Here is an 18,360-nt window from a genome sequence, read left to right as displayed (position 1 = left end):
CATTCAGCTCAGTACCTTTGGAGAAACTGCAGCCGCAGCATCATGTCACACAGACGTATTTATCATTGTCTTTACCTATTGTCTCTCCAGCAGTCAGCCTGCGTCCAACCTCAGCGCTGAGGGGTCAGGGGTCAGAGAGAAACATCCAGAAGATTACCAGTCGTCTCATTCCAGTCCCTGATTTCTTCCACTTATGAAAAACATTCAGATCGTATGCTGATGACCGTAGCAACAGAACATTTTCATTAACTATTACAACAATAATATATATATATATATATATATATACATATATGTATATATATAAAAAAACAGGAATGAGAGTGCTTTCTGAAAGCCCTTTTGATTACATCACACTCTCTTCCTGGTTATCCAGTCTCATCTTGATGATGTCACAGGTCAACAGTCACGCTGCTTTGAAATCATCAGCTCGGCAGCTCCACTCAGAGCGGCTCACTGCATGCGGTCGGGCTGGTGCAGAGGGTAGTGGAGGAAGGCCTGCGGGGCAGCAGACATGGTGGTGAGAGCAGCCAGAGGAGGATGGATGGCAGCTGGAGGGGTCGGGGGTGCGGTGAGGGCAGGCGCCGGAGTGCCGGGGGAGAAGCTGTAGCTGAGGTAGCCAGCGGAGGGCGACTGCGAAGGGGTGTAGGGGTACTGCTCCAGTCCTGTGGGGGCATAGTGGCTGTAGGCGGAGCTGTAGTCCAGGTAAGGGGAGGCGAGGGCTGTTGCTGTGGGGCTGAGCTGGGACTGCAGCACCAGGCTGGGCTGGAGGAACGCCTGGGGGTAGACGTACTGCTGGGCGAGCCTGGACGAACAGAGGAACAAGGACTAGATATTAAATAATCAGTCAATTCACTGATTAGTTGAGCAACAGATAATTCATCAACAACAATTCTGACAATAGATTAATAATTTACTGTGTTTTATCATTTTTTCAGCAAAAACACCAAAAATTGTCTTGTTGCGGCTTCTCAAATGTGAATATTTGCTGTTTTACTATGAAGGTAAACTGAACATCTTTCTGGGTTTTGGACTGTTGGTCGGACAAAACAAGCCATTTGTATATTCCAGCTTGGACCATATTTCATTACTTAACGATTAATCGCTTAATCAAGAAAACAGTCATTACCTGCAGCCCTAGTTTTGACTACATGTACACTCATAGATACACAACTCCACATATAAGAGGACAAACCTGGGAAGCAGCATTCTTTGTGTGTTTATATATAAATATATGTTGCTACCACATCATAAAACCAGACTGGATGACAAACTTCAACTTCTTTTTTGTGAAACCAGACCTACCCCTAAGATATCATGGCGCACAGATAAGGGAAGCTGAACGACATGTCATTAAGAGCTCACTATCTTTTCAACATTTTAAAAAGAAATTGTCATTACATTTAAGGAAAGACATATATTTGGTTTTTTTATGTTGTTATTAGACCGTATATTTTAGAATGTATATTTTTGTTATTTCTTAATATTGTTATTTTTATATCTCTAAATGACCTGATTTCATTGCTGAGAGAATGACAATCAAGCTCTCTTGAATATGTATGCATGATCAACATCATTGATGCCTCATATTTTCCTTTTTTAGTTTGTATATATGACGTTTTTTGTAATTTATGTTCTTTGTATTGTATTTTTAGCTGGTAGGCCACAATGTAAGCCTATTGTTTCTTGACTTTTTCTGTCAAATGTATTTTGGAGGATCATTTTGTTTTTGTCTGTTTTTAAGCTTTTTGTACAGTTATATGTGCAAAAAAACCGACAACAGAAGAACATATGGTTAGGAAAGGCAGATAATAGATGTAGCTGATATTCTAATTGAGCCCCAAGAATAAAAGAAGTGTGATACAGGAGAGTTTTTCATAAAAATAGAAAAAGATTACACACACACACACAGGCCTGACCACATTCGTGTCTGTGTCTAAGTATCCGATGACAACTTCAGCAAAATCTGATTAATGTGTGTTCAGAGCTGTCACTCGGTGTACCTCTGTGAGATCTGATCTGATTATTAAGTGTCATATAAACAACAACAGTAACCAGAGACAGACACACACACACACACAGTCAAGAGCCGCATGTTTAACACAAAACAAACGGCCAGCAGTTTCTTCAGCAACTACTCCTTTTCTTTATATCCCAATTTTAAAAAACCTAAAAGTCCTATAAATGCATCCTCCTCCTCCTCCTCCTTTAAGAGCAATTATCAGCACTGTTGCTGTGTCCTTAAAATAGACCGTCTCCCTTGTGTTTAAGTTTAATTAGCACACTGCCTGAGAAATGTTCAAAAAGAAACGCTTTGTTCCAAATGAAATATCACCCAAATTGCTTTTAATCACAATTGCTTGCATTTCGGAAATGAATAATGGATGTATTTTTTTTTTGTTGTTGCTCTGAATTGAATGCCTGTGCACTCACACACACACACAGACACACACACACACACACACACACACACACACACACACACACACACACACACACACACACACACACACACACACACACACACACACACACCTGCCACAACAGATGCTGTGTATGAGACTGTTGATACTCCAAGCCACAGCAATAATGAGAGAGGAAAAAGTGCTCCACTGTCCTCCTGTATTCAGTCATGCCCTTGCCTGAGGCTGCCCACTTAACCTGAACTGCCTCAGTTACATCTGGCAACAGCAACAGCGATCATATCAGAGGAACTAGGTTATGCCGCGCTTCACTAAAAACAACAGAACATGACAGTATTTAACACTTACACTCCCGTGACCAGCGCCTACAGTCAAAGCCATTAACCTGACAGTAACCTTGTCACTGAGTCCGAACAGGTGATCCAGGAGCAGCGAGAGGTGGCCTGCTGCTGCTGCTTACCCCTAAACAGAGCGAGAGCAGGGATCAGGTGTACTTACACAACAAACAAACAGTGGGACTGGGCCTGTTCACACCCACTCTGCTGTATACACAACACACACAGACACACACTAGTATGTACAGTATGTCTGACAATATACTCCAATGGCCACATGTAGATTTTAAACTTATTTAACATTACTTAACTCTTCTGTAGGCTTATTTAACCCTACGGCGTCTGAAAAGTCCCCACAACTCCTGTTAAAGTTCTCCTCGACTAACTCGAAAGTTGGATAAAACATTTTGCCTGAAAACTGCTGCTTGTTTTCATTTAAGCCAAACTAAATCGTACTTAATTTGAGTGAAATGTTCTGTATTTTAACATAAAATGGATGACAGCAGATGTCTTGTGCATCATGTTTTACACATTTCACTGTAATTCTGCCTGACGCAGTCAGTATTTTTGGAAACCTTAGGCTCTTGACTAGAATTTAAAATAAAGGTCTCTTCATCTCACTTAAAGGAACAGTTCATTTTGTTCATTTTGGGAAATGTGTTTCTTCACTTTCTTGCTAAAAGTTAGATGAGAAGACTGATGCCACTCTCATGTCTGTACGCTAAATATGGAGCTACAGACATTTAGCTTTGCTGAAGTGATTAACACGTATCTGGTCTGTTAACTGAAGTGTAAAAAAAGCAATTTGAGGTTTTTTTTGTGTACATACATATTCAACAAGCCAGATGTGTTCATTTGTGAGCTTTTGTGGTGCCGAGGTACAGAGCCAGGCTCGCAGTTTCCCTGCTTCCTGTCTTTATGCTAAGCTAAGCTAACCGGCTGCAGTTATATTTTCTATACAGACACAAGAGTAGTGTCAATCTTCTCATCTAACTCTTGGCAAGAAAGTGAATATGTGTATTTCCCAAAATGTCAAACTATTCTGATAAATCTCTGTAATTCTGTCACATTTGGTATCTTTTGGCAACCTTGAGATCTGGACTAACATTTCCTATAAAGTTCTCAGGGTTCAAACAATACAACATGAGTCTGTAAAGATTGTCTCTTCAGCTCCAACTTTAAACAAAAGTTGGACATTTTGGGAAATATTTGCTTTCTTGCCAAGAGTCAGATGAGAAGATCGATACCACACTCATATGTGAGGTTACAGACAGCAGCCTGTTAGCTTAGCTTAGCAAAAAAAAAAAAAAACGGGGAAACAGCTAGCCTGGCTCTGTCCAAATGTAAAAAAAACAATTCTACCTACCAGTACCTCTAAAACTCACTAATTAACACTTTTACATAAACCAAAGTGTAAAAACAACAACATTTTTTGTCTGGATTAAACAAACGAGACACGGCGTGTTCATTAGTGAGCTTTACAGGTGACGCTGGCTGTAGCTTCATATTTCACAAACAGACATGAGAATTTAATCAATCTTCTCAACTAACTCGCGGCAAAAAAAGCATATAAATGTTTTTCCCAGTGTCATTATTCTTTTCTGGAGGAAAGCAGCTAGATTTGTTGTTTTCTTGTATGCAGTGAGAAAATAACTACTCTGCTGCAGCTTCTCGCTGAGCTTCAACAGTCCAATGGTGAAATTGTTAAGCCTGTCAAAAAGCCCTGATAGATTCTCTTTTTTAAAAACAGGAAGCTCTCTGTGAATTGAGACATGTCTGTATGGTCTACTGGTTCCACATCATCCAGACTTCATCTGTGCCAGAAGCAGAAGTTATGCAAAATGAAGTCAGTTAAAGTAGAAGCAGCGTTTGTGACCCTTTTTATTGGCAGAACAGTATGAGCTTCCCGTTTTTGAAGACAAGATTAATCATGATACTTTGCCGCCTTATTGGACTTCAAAACCAGAGAAATACTGAAGCTGTGTCATGCTCGGTAATGCACACTGGATGTTAGTACGGCCTATAAGCTGAAAACGCAATCTGTTTCCCAATTCCAAAGTTCATACTAATTGTACACAGTATGTTTTATATACTAATCTTTACAGTATAGTGTTTTTGCAGTTAGTAAATTGCTGCATTATTAATGCACTAACCTAATAATCATGTTTGGTTTCATTGATAGAAAACACTTCATGATAAATAATGTTGTATTTCCATTTTTACTACAAAGAGCACTGCCCTTCACTGCATTTTGATTGATGCTCGATACTACATCTTTTTAGGAGACTATTAACTGTACATAAAAACAAATATTAAATACTTTTTTATTTTCACCCAAAAAACCTGCAGAGAAGGTGAAGTACTTTCAGCCCTGAGTCGTGTCTGCAGTCTTCCTCTCAGGCTGAGTACGGCCCCAACAACCTTGAAGAAGGTGGGGCTGACTGTAGCAGCCTGAGAGGTGAAATTCAGGATGGAAAAGCACACAAAGCGCTTATACTGCAAGGGGACTCATTTTTATCATCTCCTCTTTTTTCACATCTCGATTTTGGTAGCTGGATAATCAGAGGACACGGTTCAGAGAGATTTTAGTGAGCAAGTCAAACCAAAAACTATAAAAGTGGGGGGCAATAATAGGATTTTGAAAAATGAGAGGGACAATTTTGACTCAAAATTTGCTTAAAATTGGTATGTAGTCTGAAATAAATGCTTTAAAGCCCCTGAAAACTATGTATTTTTAACTATAAGTATCAGTATTTGCCTATAAAACATTTTCTAAATTTTAAATGTTTATTTGCTTTTTTAGATCATTGTGAGTGTGGTTCAATCAGATTTGATTGACAGTGGCCTGAAAACATGAGCAAACAACCCCACAACTGTCATAACATTTTGATTTAAATGTTGTTAAACTCATAAATATGTTAACATCATCAACATTTTTCCAACTGGGCCTTGTCCCATGTTAAACCAATGACACAAACCGTAACAAAAACAGAAATTCACAAATCTCTGTAGTGAAATAACCAAAGCGGTTTTTACTTTGGCAGAAAACTGCGTGCTCATGTAGGACCCAATCAGTCAGAGTAAGAAGCTGATTGAGAAAATGGGTTTTCAGGGCCTTTAGGGATGTCTGGCTAAGAAAGCAGCACGATGACAAAGATAAAAAAAACTGCAGACTAATGACGTACAACAACTCATAAAGTCAAAACACAGCTGAAGCTAGCATTGACCCCCTCTCCGACCCCCCTGTATCCCATCTCTCCTTGCTTGCGCTCCGTCAGTCTCTCCCAGAGCAGAAGTGCAGTGTCATTCCCACGGCTGTGTGCCGCTGCCTGCCAGCCTGCCTGCCTGTGCACCGGCCTGACTGATCCAATGTGACAGCGGCATCGTACGAGAGGGAGCTGCGCCTCGCCTTTCTCCTCCCAGTGCTTGGCATCATTGCTGGCTGTCAAACACACACTTATATATATATACACACACACACACACACAGGGGGTATGGACACAGACATGCATGCAAACACTCACACACAAACTTAAATTACAAATCGCACATGCAGAAAAAGTGAACACGCAAGTCTGAAGGAAAAACAGTCTAATACACACGTACTTGTGTGTAGTCAGTTAAGCAGCTTAGAAGAAGATGTGTATAAGTGTGTGTGTGTGTGTGTGTGTGTGTGGTGATTGGGGGGATGGGGGGTTCAGGCATAGCAGGGCTAATTGGCGCAGCTGCATGGGTGTACACTCACTAACAGACCCACGAGAGCAGAATAACCTCCACCGACTCCCCTCTCCCTCCCCTCTCTGGGTTTACTCCCTCACAGCCAGCTTCCTCCGCACTCCCCCTCACTGTCCTTCCTCAAAACCAGGCAGCGGGATAAAAAGAGATGTGATGAATAAAATGGGGGAAAAAAAGCCCAAAACATCCGCAGTTTTTCTTTTCCGAGGGTCGAGGTTGGGACTCCTTGGGCGAGGAGTGAGCGGGAGGCAGAGATGCTGAGAGGTGAAGGATCAGCCATCATATCCCTCATGCCTTAGGACAGCCACGCTTTTAATAGTTCAGATCAGGGATGTGAGGAGGGTGAGTCAGTCAAAGAGAACAAACGCACACTCATGGAGACGCACACACATGACCCTCTGTCCTCTCTCTTGATACACACACACACACACACACACACACACACACACACACACACACACACACACACACACACACACACACACACACACACACACACACACACACACACACACACACACACACACACACACACACACACACACACACAGCTTGAGGGAGGGTGAGAGACAGAAAGGCCAACATCAGCGCTGGACACTCAGCTCTAATGTCAGCAAGCAAGAAAGACATTTAAATGAATATATTAATACGAGTAGAGCTGCGTGATGTGGAGGAAATGTGCATTAAGTGATATGTTTGCTGAATATTATCATGGCAGCTAGGTCCTGATATTCTCATTGTGTCTCAGATTGTACGTGCTGAAAATGTAAACCCTCCAAATAAAGAACAACTTAATCGAAATAATTTCCATCGCACTTTCACTTGTTGCACATCGAACAAGCATTTAAAAGACACATCCACTTCTGATCCATCAACAAGAAACTAACCATAAAAAAAAGAGAGCAGATCTTAGATTTAGATCACCTTTTATCAAGTTATGAGTAAGCAGCTGTTTGTTAAACATCATGTGTCTGCAGCTGCTTCACAGTTAATTAAGTTAAGAATAATGTGACTTTAAGAATTTACACTCAGTGTGCACAAGCTTAATAAATGGTTTATAACGCATTATAATGTGGTTGTAAACGGTTACCCGGACATTTATTAATGTTATTATAACAGTATCTGTAACAGTATTTGACAATATAATGTAATGCATTATGTTATATTAATAAATATAATAAATAGATAGGATTGAACATTTATTTATTTATAAATACCCTCCATGACAACAGAGCAAACTCTTTCCACTATCAAAGGCCATGAGATTTGGCTGAAATATCTTGAACACATCTAGTAAGTGCACCTTGAGTTATTTCTGAATGAACCCTGAAGCTCAACATGTCGTCATGAGTTTTGAACACATTTATAAACAGTTTTAATTAACTGTTCATGCACAAGATATAGTTGTTGACAAGTGTGTGTTTATATACTCCATTTAAATGCTAACTTGTGGGGGTTATGGTATCTCCTTGCTCTTGTCACTTTCCTGACAGTTGAAAGGTTTTTACTGTGAAGGACTCGCAGGCTCACAATGTGTACAGAAGTGTTGAGTTAGCCTTAAATGCAAAGTCACTGCTCGTTAAAAGTCGGCCTCAAACTAGATTTGTGTATTTTTATGCACTTTTATTTCATATCAACATCAGTTTATGGCTTCAACAAAGCACTAAAATCGAAGAGCAGGAGCTGACTTTTGTGTTGAAATGCACACCACAAAACAACAGAAGCTAAAAAAAAAAAACTGCACTGAAAAGAAAAAATGCAAATGCAGATCAAAATGTGTCATCTTTTAACAGACAACGGAACAAAAACGGGAGCTTTCTGTGCTATGAAAAGCTTCCAACACGACCTTTTTTTAAAAATGTTTTATTGTTTTTCAAATTAGGTTTTTCATCCGACAGAAGTGCCTCTCCTAATTGGGTCCCCGGGTAAGAGGAATATACACCTGAGGGTTCTCCGTCTACCTAAACCCCTCGACAGACGTGATAGTGATAGCTGAGACAGAGACGGAGAGATCATGGGGGGGGGGGCAGCTAAAGAGGAAACAGAGTAAGAGTGAAAAGAATCAGAGAGAAAACAGTCGAGGATGTGAACCTATTAAAGGAATCGACATGTCGGTGCCCACACAGGCTGTTTCAAGATTCACTGAAGTTTCATTCGACCCTGAATGCATCTCGTACACAAAAACGAGCTCCAGCGTCACGTCTACCACCGGCCCAAAAGCTTCACTGAACCCAGCCACAACTACACCCGGCCACAGGTGTGCTGTTAGTCTGTGTCATCCCCCTCCCCCCATTCTCTGTTCCACTGCTTCAACAGGAAGTACCCACCACCACCCCTCTACCTTTAACAGCCTCACCACACATCCATCTCCTGTCTTTCTCTCAAAAAACAAACACCAGAACGTTTTTGTTTTTTTTAAATTTGAATTTCACTTTCACCAACGTTGGGTGCTAAAGGCAGACACCAGGCAGCCATGGGCGACAGATGTCCCCCCCTCCTCGAATGAGAACATCCCTCTTCTCCTCCCACCCGCCCCCCCATGCCCGACTCAGCTGTACCTCAAAGCCACATTTGGCATCAGCCCGTCCTCTGTCCTCTTAAAACTTAAAGCAAATACACCGAAGATGCAGACAGAGCTGTGCTTTGTTTGAGTTCATCTTTGTTATTTGCTGTTTACTGTCTGACAGGCAGAAGCAGTGCCATGTGTGAGCGTCACACCCTGAAGCCCCCCGGGACCCCCGCAACGGTGCAGATGGAGGGGAAACAGGGGCAACAGAAGACGTGCAGACATACTGTATTTAGGCAGGTTTTATATTTAAAGGAAAAGGTTGACATTTGGGTAAATATTCTTATTAGTTAGAAGAAAAGATTGATGCCACGAATGTGAAGCTACAGCCAGGAGACGGTTAGCTTAGCTTACAAAACAACTGGAGAGCCTGGCTCTGTCAAAAGGAAACAAAATCCACCTACATGAGTGATACCGATTTTCTCATTTAACTCTCAGTAAGTATTTCCCAAAATGTTGAACTATCCCTTTAAGGTTTATATACTACTGGGATCTAACCAGTGATTCTCCACCAGCACTGGTTAGATTATATGAGTGCTAAATAGCATCTGATTTTTCAACCCATAAAACACACTTGACTTTGTGCTATAAATTTTAGTTCAACAGACTCGTATCTGCCATCAGAATCAGAATCAGTTTATATCACAATTAAAACCAACAACTGTTTTAATATATATAGCACATATCTTATGTGAATGCCTTGTATGTATATATAAGTGTGTATCTGATCACAATGTCATGTCACCTTGCATAAAAATGATCCCAATGAGTTCAAAGTAGTATAAAGACTTTAAAGTAGGAAAAAGAAAAGAGAGCGCTGGTGTCAGATAAGTAATCTGTATCGTGAGAGAAGAAATGTGATCAGTACATCCCTAGTAATTTTGTGGATGGATGAACTGAAAAGGCTCCTGTTCTTTATCAGCTGCACAGGCCTGTTTAAAACCTAAGCTATATCTTGAAGTCCTTCCTAAAATGAAAGTCCTTCATTTTGCCAAGAAATGTTTGAAACTGACTGCAGTCATACTGATCACGTCAAACACACATTTGGCCTCAGAGCAGAGAGATGTGCCCTTTGCATGCACTAAAGCTGAAAAATGACTGAAGATTTGACTTCATATTTGGTTTATTTACCCCTTATTTAAACATGTAATTTGTATTTAATTTGTAATCTAGAGGATTTAAACCACTGACGCTTGCCAATTAATTTAAAGAGTCAGTAATACCTCACGTCTCCTTTAGACAAAGAAGACATCTTTATTAGTTAGCTGTTGAATTTCCATGTCGGTGGAGATACAAATAACAATGGTGACAGGGATAGTAATTTAACATAGAGAGAGTTTCCTGTTGATAAAAAAGTGAATCTTGCCATTCCCTCAAAGCAACAACACATCTGGCAGCTGCGCAGCACTGAGATCTCCTGAGGTTAACACTTGGTATCGCTTCTTCTTCTACAACAGATTTTTCCCTAAATGCACCATCAAACGATGAAACTGAGACAGGTTCACAAGACGGATCATAAACAGGCTGTTTGGTTCGATCTCTCCCTCAGAGTGTGTTGTGTTGAGAAGGAGAGCGAACAAAACGATATGTTGATTAAAAGGTCTGCAGCCATTTAGCTTTGCTCCTGCACAAAGAAAGGAAATCAGAGCAGCAGACTTTTAGTTCCCTAGTTTAGGTCAAAATCTAAAAACACTGGATCCAACAGCACACTGGATCTGTTTTCTTTTCTCTCTCTTATATCATTGTAAATTGAATATCTTTGTGTTTTGGACTGTTGTCCGGACAAAACAAGAAGTTATGATGGGTATTTGTTTTACTTTGTTCTGTAAATGATTCTGTAATATCTATCAATCAAAATAGGATTGACAGTTTGATTGATAATAAGACATAATTCTATCTATTCTTATGGTACATCCTCAAAATAAAAGCTTTATAACAATGTCACTGACTTAAAAGGAAATTAAAGACTTTCTAACATTTTAACTGTAAACACTTTATCAATGAAGATCTCTCCACTTTAAAAAAATACAGACATTTGTTTTATTTATGCTTTATAACAGCTTACTCCTGGTCTGTAAAGTACTACATTAATTTTTAAGCACGATAAAATTATTAAGAATTTGTAGCTTTTGGAGAATTGGTGAGAAATGTGAAGTTCAGGTCTTCTGTATCTTTATCAGATTATCACAAAGTCTTGTATTGTCCAACCAACAGTCCAAACCCCAAAGATATCCAGTTTATAACAACGCAGAACAGAGAAAAAGCAGCAGACAGATGGACAAACGTGTTAATGCTTGAATTTGCAGGTGTTTCTACACTGATAAACAAAGCGCCACCTCCTGTGTGTGTTTGCCTAACGGGTGTGTTAGTTAGTCAGCGTGCCAGGTGATGTTTTTGCCTCTTTTGTTTCAGTCTGTGAGGTGTCAAAGCTGCGACTCTCCCTGGAAGCACAGATTAAAAAGACCCAACTCCCTCTGCTTCGAAACATCCGCCGTTACTGTGGAAGACTTTCAATCAACCCATCATCACTCATTCATAGACTCATCTGGGTCAGCCTCAATTCCCTCATCACTCATTCAGAAATTGAGGACTGCAATATTAATAGCACTCAGAACAGTTGAGGTTTTTAATGGACTTTTCTGTAGCCGCAGGATCAGAACTTGTCGTCCTGCAGAAAGTCAGTGTGAAGAGCTCTTTTCCAAAACTCTACAGCCTGCATACTTAGAGTCATAATATATGTAAATATCTCTATCTCTAAAATATACAAGATCCAGTCTTTTTTCAAGCAAAACGTGATTTGCACTCTTTTCTCCAAATAACAGATATTTCATTTTGAAATGAAGCTCATAAAGGCAACAGCATGACCACATACACAGGCCATACTAGTTGTCAATATCCTCGTCTAAGACCACATAAACAGAATATCTGAGTCAAGCCTAAGTAAGTGTTCAGTGGACACAACAAGAAGGTGCCAGGTTCCTCCTGCAGTGTCGTCCTGCTGCACTGTGACTGCTCTGGGAATGAATCATCCATCCTCCACGCTTCACTCAGGAACTGAGTCATTAAGGTTTGCTTTTCTGTTCACACTGTAACTCAGGGAGACTGGATGATGAGGACGAACGTCCGTCACGTGGATTACAGCGAGTTTCCGAGCAGATCAAGTTCCTGAGAAACCACCAGCAGCTCCCATGATGCCACTGTTGACTCTCAGCTCTCCAGTACATTAGGAGTAGGCAATATGAAAAAGAACTAAGAACTTCTTTTATTCTGCGATGTTGATATATATTGTGAAATAGTGACTAAAACCCAAATATATTCAGTTTACTTTCATATGCAACAAAAAGAAAAGGCATCAAATCCTCTTATTCGTATTTTTTTTTTAAAAATCACTAAAACGATGAATCGATTATCAAAATAGTTGCCTGATTGATTGACTCATCGTTTCAGCTCTAATTACATTGCTGCAAAGCTCACATAAAAATCCAATATTGCCTTAAAGCAGTCCTGGTCATGGCCTATAATGGCCTAATACAGTGGTTCACAACCTTTTTTGCTTTTGAGCCCTCAACACAAAGTTACACATATTTACACTATTTCATACAGAAACAGAGATTAGATTAACATAAATAATTCTGTGCTACAGAAATATTTTCGTTCCTTTTTCCAGCCCCGGTTGCCACCTTGAGCCCATTTTTTTGAAGCAAGCTGTTAACAGTCCTGCTGTAGATACGATCGACTTTGAGAGCACCACCACAATGCTACAGACGCACCTATCGTATGTGATCAGGCCGTGTCGTACTTACATCGTTTCATTTATTATTAAGTGATATACTGTGAGAGAGAGGCGGTATTCTACGAATTTACTGACTGGAGCCACATCCAGGTAACTTCTCTCACTCGCAACTGCTGTGTTTAAGATGTTTCGTTCATTATGATAGAGAGTCGTGATCGCGGTGAACAGAAGGTTTACGGTGCGAAGATGTGTGTTACTAACGTCATCATCACAGGTTGTGGCCTTACACACCCAGAGATATGACACAAACATGAAGAACAAAAGAGACGATGGCAGCAGAGCATGTGTGTGTGTGTTTGAGTGAGTATGTATGTATGTGTGTGTGCTTGTGGAGAGGAAAGAGAGAAGGGATGCAGGGAAGTTTCACTAAATGGCTTGTTGCCTCAGCAAAGCCCAAGTCATGCGTGAGTGAAATTCAGAATTGAGCTTCTCATGTGTTTAATGGACCAGAGAGAGAGAGAGAGAGAGAGAGAGAGAGAGAGAGAGAGAGACAACAGAAGACAAATCAAACACAACGTATAGATATAGACGAAAGCGCGCGGCTGAATACGTCTTTGAGTTTAGCAAAGCATCATTTGTGCTGTGATGGCTTCCCCTCCTTTCTTTCACATTGCAGAGTGGCACTAACTACCACAAGCCAAGAGGAGAACAGGAGCGAGTGCTCACAAATGTCAAGGACGGAGGAGTGAAATGTATTGTGTTGAGGAGGAGGAGGCAGGTGAGAGAGAGAGAGAGAGAGAGGTGGAAATAGAGGTATTGATTCTTCTCCGTCTTACCCATATTGCCTCTGAGCCCACGTAGGATGGACTTGCTGAACTCCAACAGAGAGACCTGCAGACAAAGAGAAAGAGAGGCAGCGGTAAAGAGGGATATTTTAGCCACCGGCAGCAGAGAGAGAGAGAGACGGGCAGACAAGGACAGAGCCGACTCTCTCCCTCTCCGTCTCTGCTTGTTTGTCTCAGATGTTAGCATGTATACATATCAGGGTATCAGAGACCCACTGTTATTCCCTCAGCGCACACACACACACACACACACACACATGCTCGACACACTCCAAACACAAATAACGACGCACTCTGTAGTGCACAAACATCTGTGACCTCGCTGCCTCCAGAGTTCACCAGGAATCAGCTGAGGTTGAGTAAGAAAGGAGAAACTTCTCCTCCTCCTCTGACTTAATTTCAACATTCCTCCTTTTTTTCATTCCTCTGCTATTTCCCCTTCTACTGCATCAGCTCTCCTCTTTTGTTTAAACGTACACATATAAATGCACATTTTCTTTCTTCAGGACAAAGAGGAGACAGAAACACAGTTATTTTCTTGCTCTTAACAGTCCCATCCCCTCTTGCTCTTCTTCTCCTCCTCCTCCTCCTCCTCTCCCATTCTCCCTCACACACAATAACAAAATACCAAGCGCTGCCATCTCCCATCAGCTGCATGCTTGGGGAGTTGCGTCGCAGCGCTGGCCCCCGGAGTAAGGACACACAGTCAGTTGTTGTTGGCGCCACTGTTTGTCAATCACACCTACACTCGGCGGTACTTCAGCCAGCGAGCTTTAAATGAAGCAGCGAAGGGAGAGCTGCTGTCAAGGTCTGGTGTGCACCGAGACGTCGGAGAGGGGGAAACACGGAGCATGTGCGCTGGTAGTTAACACTGACAGAAGCCTGGCGGCATGATAGCTGTGCGTTAACTCATGTACACAAAGAGTGAATGTATGGTGGGAAGGGAGCAGAGACAGTCGGCTGAAAGGAGCATACCAGTGGTTTTGAATGTTTCATCCCACTAACCTCAGGTTTGGACATATATTTATTGATTTTTAAATTGATTTATCTTCCAGGCAGCTGTGGGTTTCTTTGGATTGCTGAAAACCAACATGCAGAGGCTTGAAACTTGCTCAAGATCCATCAACAGTGACCATTTAGCTGCCTTCATGGTTTTTATGAAAGTTAACATTATCATCATTTGATAATGTCGTGGCAAGATTTTTGAAGACTTCCTTGTGTTTTCCTGCACTTGTGGGATGCAGCGATATATCTTCTTCATGACATCCAAGCTGTTCTATCCAGGTTTAATCTCCCCAGAACATGCAGTAGTTTGTGAATACAAAGCCATTTGACAATAGCTGAGCTAAAAATACAGAAAACCTCATACTTACTGTGGTGGATTACACTAAGTTTCAAGTCTCTGCAAGCCATTGACTACCTGGATGTTAGGACATCAATTTACGAAACTATTTCTTGCTTGCCATCATGCTGCCTTAAATACTCACTAGCGCACCTACACTGCAGCTTAAAATAGTCCCAAACAAATGCACATTTTATTCCTGATTTAGTAACATTTGGTAAAAACTACAGCGGCCAGCAGTTTTAAGGAATTATTTAGCCTTTCTTAAAGGTAAAACTATACATCTGTGGCCTGTTTTTAAAGATTTACGTCTTCAGTTAGAACCAACAGGCCTCAGACAAGGCAGGGAAGTCAGAAAGTATTCAGAGACGGACTAACACATTGTTGGTTTTGGTCTTTTGATGGGATTTGTCCCAGCTTTACCCTTTAAATGAACTACATGAATTGTTGGTATTTGGTTAAAACATGGCAGAATAAACCTTCTGATAAGATCTTGTGTGTGGGGTCTTGTGCTGTGATCTGACATACTTGTCTGCGAGCTGCGAGGCTTCGCTCCCAGGTACGCCAGGTTCACGTTGGCCTTCCTGCCGTCGATGATGGGGTTGGCGTCTTTGCACGCCCGCTCTGCTGCCCCCCTGTCCACCATGGTCACCTGTTGACAGGGTCACATACACCACTACTGATTAACATCACTCTGGTTGACTCTAAGGCTGCATAATTGCATGTGAAAGCATCTCTGTGCAGTGTGGATGGAGTGATTCCAACATGAGTGCTTCAATGACCCAGAGCAGAGCGGCCCTGAGGTAGCTGCTGTCCTTGTCTCTCTTCGAATGATTCAATCTTTTTGCTAAATGCGTGAGGAGACATTGACTCCACTACATGAAGAGAGCGATCAGTGTGTTTTAGAGCTTCCAGTGGAGATTATGTAGGAGGCAGATTTGGTTTGGGTTTTTTCAGACTGGGCTGCCAAGAATGAGATACTGGCATCTTTGCACCTTGAGGGAGTGAGTTGAGGAGTGGGCAGATAGCAGTGGGAAGGGGTGTTGAAGGTTAAGACACACACACACACACACACACACACACACATATAGTGCAGCTACAACTATAATATCTGAGGTAAACTACAGCTGCAGACAACTCCATCACTAATAAATGGGATGCTGAAAGTAAATCTGCAACGTTTTGCTTTCGTTTCGCAGCATCAGACTCTGGACTCTTATGCAAACAGAAGGCAGCCGATGGTTTGAGATCGCCAGGTTCAAGAAGCTCCTGCAGGGAAGTCAGGGATGAAATGATCATGCCGTCCCAAAACAACTTAACGCGCACTGGTCGTCCTGGCTGATTGGCTCGCTGTCTACGCAGAGGCAGAGATCATTTAAACTGCTTCACGTTCAAAACACATGAATCCACCTCTTCTTATTTCTCTGTCTCTTTCTCTTTCACATTCAAACTCACACAAACAACCAAATCCATCCTGGCAGGGGGGGCTGTATGGGAGGAAGTAAAAATGAAACTACTGCAGCCTTATCTTGCAGTGCCAACTGACATGTCACACCTCTGTGACCAAAAAACCCACCCCCTCCTCCCCCTTTCTCTCTGTCACACACAGCAGAAAGAGAGACATCTGTCCACAGATACAGCAGCTTATTACCAACTCATTTGTATCCCAGTCTCTCTCAGTGTCTGTCTGTCTGTCTGTCTGTCTGCAGAGATAATTGATGACACACTTATAAGAAATAATCTGCTACTCATGCTTGAAGCATGTGACTGCCACCACCAGACACACTGCACATGGCTGCTGCTGCTGCTGCTGCTGCTGGAACAAAGTGGCAGTGTGCGCAGCCTCCAAGGCCCAGAAGAAATAAGCAGGAGATAAATACAATTAACCATAAAGATAAAGTCGTTTTAAAGTCATTACTGGCTGCAGCAGACATGATCTAGTGTGTTTTCAGCCTGGACTAGGCTATCCAATTAAAGTCAGAGCGGCTGATAAAACCTTCATTAAAGCCCATATTTCACCCCACATGTGTTCAACTCCTCATTTATTCTGCCAGAAAAGAGCAACTTGAATGAACTCACAAAGCCATATCCTCTGGACTTGCCCGTCTGTTTGTCTGTGATCACCACCGCCTCGTCGATGTCCCCGAAAGTCTCGAAATATTTCCGAAGTGAAGCGTCGTTGGTGTGATACGGCAACCCGCCGACAAAGATCTTGGTGTAAGTCGTGTCTTTCTCCATGGTGGGGTGCATTATTTCTAACGGAACCCCGACCAGCTGACCTAAAAACAGCGGTGAACTCATGCGGCTTGAAAAAAAAAATCCCCCAAGAAGAGGAATAACACAAAGAAAGCAGCAGAATAACTTTACGCCCCTCGGTCACCGGGAGGCTATAATAAAGACAACAGCGCGTCCATGGCCAAACACGCAGCCTCCGGTTGCCTCACATATAGCTTTTGGACGTATAGTCCTCCTGACAGGTGTCTTGGAACCTCATGTCTCCTGTCCCGGAAAAAAAAAAGCTTTAAGCTTCGGTAGGCGCGTCTTGCGTGCGCCCACTCCTCGTCTGGTCCAATAGACGGGCGGTGCGTCTTTTCTATTGGCGCATCCCGCCTCCTGCTCCACCCTACTCCTGCTGTGCACACACACACACACACACACACACAGGAAACCCCCACATAGCAGCTGAAATGCTTCTGCCAATAAAATGGAGAAACAGTTGAATGATTTTATACTGCAGGGAAGAGCAGGCACCACATGTCATAGTAAAGATTGCCAACATATGATTCACAAGGATTCATGATTTAAATATTTATTTGACATGGTTTTCATGCAGCTTGATGGAGAGGAAGCTGTGAAAGCACTGATCAGAACACCTGATGGAGAGTCAATAAAATCACAGTAGAAACCCACATTTGGACTCCATTTGGGCATGATCTGTGCCACAATCACTGGTTAAATTAAACACCAGATATTTCATTTTCAAATTTATGATTTTATGAAATCAACTGCTGTTTCTGGAACAGTAAAACCTCCATCTGAGAGGTTAGGGGCTGATCCTGGGTCTGGCAGGCCAACCAAAGAGCATATGACTCTTAATGTTATAAAACAGCAGTGCTTTGAGCTAAATGCTAACATCATCATGCTAACATACTGATGTTTAGCAGGTGTAATGTTTACCATCTTAGTTTAGCGTGTTAGCATGCAGGTACAGCTGAGGATGATGGGAATGTCATTAGTTTTGCTGGCATTTAGTCATGAACCAAAGTGTTGGTCAAATGTCAAATTGACATTTTGACCTGATGCTGGCGCTGAATGAAAAGTCAGAGGTCACCCAATTTATTTCAGTTCATCCAGAGCAGGATATGAATGTGCATATCATAT

At 41.8% G+C, this 18,360-nt stretch overlaps 1 protein-coding gene across 1 annotated transcript; it reads right to left on the bottom strand.

Moving 5' to 3' along the window:
• Positions 1 to 320: 320 nt before the first annotated feature.
• Positions 321 to 17,290, bottom strand: rbm38 (RNA binding motif protein 38). Its single transcript, XM_070910331.1, has 4 exons — positions 17,059 to 17,290; positions 15,508 to 15,631; positions 13,629 to 13,683; positions 321 to 805 (listed from the first exon to the last, which is right to left on the bottom strand). The coding sequence occupies exons 1-4, from the start codon at positions 17,278 to 17,280 to the stop codon at positions 454 to 456; spliced, it is 753 nt and encodes a 250-aa protein (XP_070766432.1). The 5' UTR covers positions 17,281 to 17,290; the 3' UTR covers positions 321 to 453.
• Between the last annotated feature and the right edge of the window lie 1,070 nt (positions 17,291 to 18,360).

The sequence above is a fragment of the Enoplosus armatus genome, chromosome 8 (genome assembly GCF_043641665.1).
Source record: "Enoplosus armatus isolate fEnoArm2 chromosome 8, fEnoArm2.hap1, whole genome shotgun sequence".
In the NCBI taxonomy this organism is placed as follows: domain Eukaryota; kingdom Metazoa; phylum Chordata; class Actinopteri; order Centrarchiformes; family Enoplosidae; genus Enoplosus; species Enoplosus armatus.
The sequence above is the reverse complement of the archived record's forward strand: the minus strand, read 5'-3'. Positions and strand labels throughout refer to the sequence as shown.